A 4,351-nucleotide genomic window follows, 5' to 3' on the forward strand; every position below is an offset into this window, starting at 1 on the left:
CACTGACACAGTCAGTGTGCGTGCCCAGCCCTGGGATGAGAGAGGTTAACGGGGAAGAACAGGGTTGCTCTCTGAGCCAAAAGTCCCTCAGATTCCCCGAAAGACCCAGGTGTCCGGGGTGCCCCCCCCACCCCCCGGTACTGGGCCTGGGGCCAGTTGCATTTCTTGGCTGTCACGTGGTTTCCCAGCCTAGCTGGGCCAGGGGAGGAGCAAGGTCCAGAAACTAGGTTGTCCAGAAGGGAGCAGACAGACAGACAGACAGGCAGATCTAAGCCCTCTCGGGTCCTCTAGCCATGAGGCTCCTCTGGGGGCTGATCTGGGTGGCCAGCTTCTTTGCCCTGTCCCTGCAGAAGCCCAGGTCCTGGGGCAGGGTGCTGGGTGCTTGGGTGGGGAGGCGTGATGGGGCCCAGTCCCAGAGTGCGGGAGAGCTGGGTGGGGGTCGGCGCTGTGTCTGACTGCAGACCGTCCCTGTCCTCCGCAGGCTGCTCCTGTTTTCTCCTTCTGTGGTCCACCTAGGGGTCCCCCTCTCGGTGGGGGTGCAGCTGCTGGATGTCCCCTCAGGACAAGTAGTGAGAGGATCCGTGTCCCTGAGAAACCCCTCTCTCCATAAGGTCCTCTGCTCCCCAAAGGTGGACTTCACCCTCAGCTCAGAAAGACCCTTCACACTCCTCAGCCTCCAGGTAAAGGCTAGGTCTCCATGCCCTGCTGCTGGGGCCGCCCGGTCCCTCTCGGCTCTGTCCTCCTCCTGCCTCAGTGCTCTCCTGGGAGTCTGTCCTGGCCCGGGCCTCTTCCTTTTGCTCTCTTTGACCTGCTCCCTTCTCTCCTACCAGGTCCCTCTGAAGGATGTGGAGAACTGTGGCCTCCTTCGCCTCCGCGGAGGCCCTGAGGTCCAGCTGGTGGCCCAGTCACCATGGCTGAAAGACTTTCTGTCCAGAAACACAGACACTCAGGGTGTCAACCTGGTCTTCTCCTCTCGCCGGGGGCACCTCTTCCTGCAGACGGACCAGCCCATTTACAACCCTGGCCAGCGAGGTGGGTCTTGGCCTCCGTCTCAGCCTTTCACGCCCTCCCAGCCCACTCGGGACGTGCATGGTGCCCCTGAAGCAAGATAACCGGAGAGAAAGCGCCGCACAGGAGGGGACTTAGGGAGTTGTCCCCCCCACCCGCTCCCGGGGACTGCCCTCCGCATGTGGGGACCTGCTCACCTCGCCCCGTCCTCTATTCCCAGTCCGGTACCGGGTCTTCGCTCTGGATCAAAAGATGCGCCCGTCCACCGACACCCTCACGGTCATGGTGGAGGTGAGTCCCTGAGCTCCGGCCTTCCCGACGGCCCACTGGCGTGACCTCCCACCCGTGACCACGTCCACTCCTGCAGAACTCTCACGGCCTCCGCGTGCGGAAGAGGGAGGTGCACATCCCCTCGTCCATCTTCCAGGATGACTTTGTGATCCCCGACATCTCGGAGTGAGTGCTCTCCCTGGGGCGGCCCCCAGCGACCCCACTGCAATTCCTGTGGCCCCTCTGGCTCTCTGTTCCCAGCAGTCGCACCCTGAGCTGCCCTGTCCTGAGCCTCCTGGGCCTCGGGTTCTCCTGCGCAGTCCTCCTCTAGGGGGCCGGCCCCACGTCTCTGTGGCCCTTCTGCACAGGTGGGCTGTGAGCTCCCTTGCCCTCCCTCAGGCCGGGCACGTGGAAGATCTCAGCCCGATTCTCAGACAGCCTGGAGTCCAACAGCAGCACCCAGTTTGAGGTGAAGAAATACGGTAAGAGACGGACCAGCAGTTGGCGTAATGGCTATGGAGCTCGACTCCCATGAGATCGACTGCGGTTCGAGTCCCGGACCTGGTGGCTTAAACTCACACCGGGCACGTGTGTATACATGCCCAGGATCCTAAGAGGAGAATAGAGGAGAAGGGATTGCAACGTGGCCATACCTCCTGGGGGGGGGGATTTCTCGCTTTCTGTCTCTCTGTCTCTCTGTCTTTCTAGCGAGTGTACATACCCTATAGCAAAAACCTCCCCCCCCCAAAAAAAAAGTAATGCTGTAAGAGTTGGAAACAGGAGGGACAGGCAGCTCCGTCCTGGGTGGGGCGAGGCGGTGGGAGCAGGGCAGGCCAGACGCAGGTGTGCAGCTCTGAGGGGGGGAGTCTTCATAGGGTCCTTCTGCCAGAGTCTAACCTCCCTGCCCTTTGCCCTGGGTCAGTCCTTCCCAACTTTGAGGTGAAGATCACCCCAGGAAAGCCCTACATCCTGACAACACCCGACTCCCTTGGTGAAATCCAGTTAGACATCCAGGCCAGGTAACGCCCTCCACCCCCACCAGGCCTGCTCCCAGGGTCCCCATGCAGTGTGAGGGGCTGTGCAGCCCACCTCCCTCCCTCCCGGGTGGCGACTCCCCCGGCCTGTGACCCGCCCTGCCCTCTCCCGGTCTCCGTGTGGCGGCAGGGGGATCTACGGGAAGCCAGTGCAGGGCGTGGCGTACGTGCGCTTTGGGCTCCTGGACGAGGATGGCCAGAAGACTTTCCTTCGGGGGCTGGAGAATCAGAGCAAGGTAGGAAGAAGCGGGGTGGGGTGGGGAGGCGGAGGTGCCAGCGTCAGCCCACGTCCTGTTTCTTCTCTTCCCCAGCTGGTGGATGGCCAGAGCCACGTTGCCCTCTCTGAGGCCGAGCTCCGGGGCGCCCTGGAGAAGCTGAGCGTTAACATGGCTGACCTCCCGGGGCTGCGTCTCTACGTGGCCGCAGCCATCATCGAGTCACCAGGTGCGCGGCTTTCCCTCCTGGCACCCAGGCCCCATCACCCCTGACCTCTCCCACCTCCCCTCGGGCCCAAAGCTCCGAGAGACCCAGGAGCCTTTGTCTCCAGCCGGCTCTGTCTCCCACTCCCTCACCTGCAGACATGTCACACGCCTCTGTGCCAGCCCCTGTGCCAGTCCTCCGTGGACAGAGGTGGACGCAAGCTGGCCCTGCCGAAGCGCTCTCTGCCTTCTGGGAGGGAAGCACCCCGTTCCTCTCTCCCTGGCTCTGTCCTCCACCTCTCTCTGCCCTGTCTTACAGGGGGGGAGATGGAAGAGGCGGAGCTCACATCGTGGCATTTCGTGTCCTCTCCCTTCTCCTTGGATCTTAGCAACAGCAAGCGGCATCTCGTGCCTGGGGCCCCCTTCCTGCTGCAGGTTTCTCCTGGTGGGGGCGGGAGCGGTGCTGGGCAGGAGGGCACGGGGCCTCCCTGACCACGTCTGCTCTCCACCCCTCCTCCACCCACCAGGGCCTGGTCCGGGAATTGGCAGGCTCCCCAGCCGCTGGCGTTCCTGTCAAAGTTTCTGCCCAGTTGTCTTCTTCTGGGTCTGTTTCTGAAAACCGGGACCTTCAGCACGTCACGGACGAGAACGGCCAGATCACCATTCCCATCGTCATCCCTCAGACCACCTCCGAACTGCAGCTCCTGGTAGGCTCCTCTGACCAGGGGGCGGGCAGCGGGGGGAAAGCGCCAGGTCCCTGAGGCTGGGGGGGCGGAGGGGGGGCCCGGAACCCCACCCGCCCTCCACCAGGTGTCCGCGGGCTCCCCGCATCCCGCCACGGCCAGGCTCATCGCAAGAGCCCCATCGTCAAGAGACTCTGCCTTCCTGTCCATCGAGCGTCTGGACTTCCGGCCCCCTCGTGTCGGGGACACTCTCACCCTGAACCTGCGAGCTGTGGGCATCAGTGGGACGGCCTCTCATTTCTACTACATGGTGCGTGTGGGCCAAGGGGCAGGGGCCGGGCCGGGAGAGGCCCTCGGGCTGGGCGTGCAGTGGGAAGGGAGCTCACTCCTGCTCTCTCCCTGGCCCAGATCCTATCTCGGGGCGAGATCGTGTCACTGAAGGGAGAGGCCGGGAGGGCCCTGACCACGGTCTCCGTGTTTGTGGACCACCGCCTGGCACCCTCCTTCCACTTTGTGGCCTTTTACTACCATCGAGGCCTCCCCGTGGCCAACTCCCTGCGAGTGAACGTCCAGACGGGGGCCTGCGAGGGCACGGTAATGGGGTGGAGAGCGGGCGTGTGTGGGGGGTGGTTGCCAGCAGGGCGTGGGGCCCGTTTGCTGAGGATACGGGACTGAAAGGAGCTCGTGGGGCCAGCAGATGGCATTGGACTTGGTTACTGGACTCCACGGAGTCCACAGGGGTTTGAGTCCCAGACCCAGTGACTTAAAACTCATGCCGGGTGGGGAACCAGCAGTCAGCGTAATGGCTATGTCGCTGGACTCCCACGTAGTTGACCACGGTTCGCATCCCGGACCCAGTGGCTTAAAACTCACGCCGGGTGCGTGTGTGTGCGTGCCCAAGATCCCGAGAGGAGAATGGAGGAGAAGAGATTGCGGC

At 63.4% G+C, this 4,351-nt stretch overlaps 1 protein-coding gene across 1 annotated transcript in view; it reads left to right on the forward strand.

Moving 5' to 3' along the window:
• Nucleotides 1-229: 229 nt before the first annotated feature.
• LOC102483263 (complement C4-A) overlaps nt 230-4,351 on the forward strand; it is a 24,258-nt gene continuing 20,136 nt past the window's right edge. Inside the window, 13 exon segments of the mRNA XM_006154307.1 lie at nt 230-358; nt 482-680; nt 831-1,032; nt 1,229-1,299; nt 1,376-1,464; nt 1,678-1,760; nt 2,201-2,297; nt 2,443-2,548; nt 2,624-2,756; nt 3,051-3,166; nt 3,259-3,438; nt 3,542-3,724; nt 3,823-4,008. Of these exon segments, the coding sequence (XP_006154369.1) occupies nt 294-358; nt 482-680; nt 831-1,032; nt 1,229-1,299; nt 1,376-1,464; nt 1,678-1,760; nt 2,201-2,297; nt 2,443-2,548; nt 2,624-2,756; nt 3,051-3,166; nt 3,259-3,438; nt 3,542-3,724; nt 3,823-4,008 (1,710 nt within the window). The 5' untranslated portion in view covers nt 230-293.

The sequence above is a fragment of the Tupaia chinensis genome, unplaced genomic scaffold, assembly GCF_000334495.1.
Source record: "Tupaia chinensis unplaced genomic scaffold, TupChi_1.0 Scaffold000403_1, whole genome shotgun sequence".
Taxonomy (NCBI): domain Eukaryota; kingdom Metazoa; phylum Chordata; class Mammalia; order Scandentia; family Tupaiidae; genus Tupaia; species Tupaia belangeri.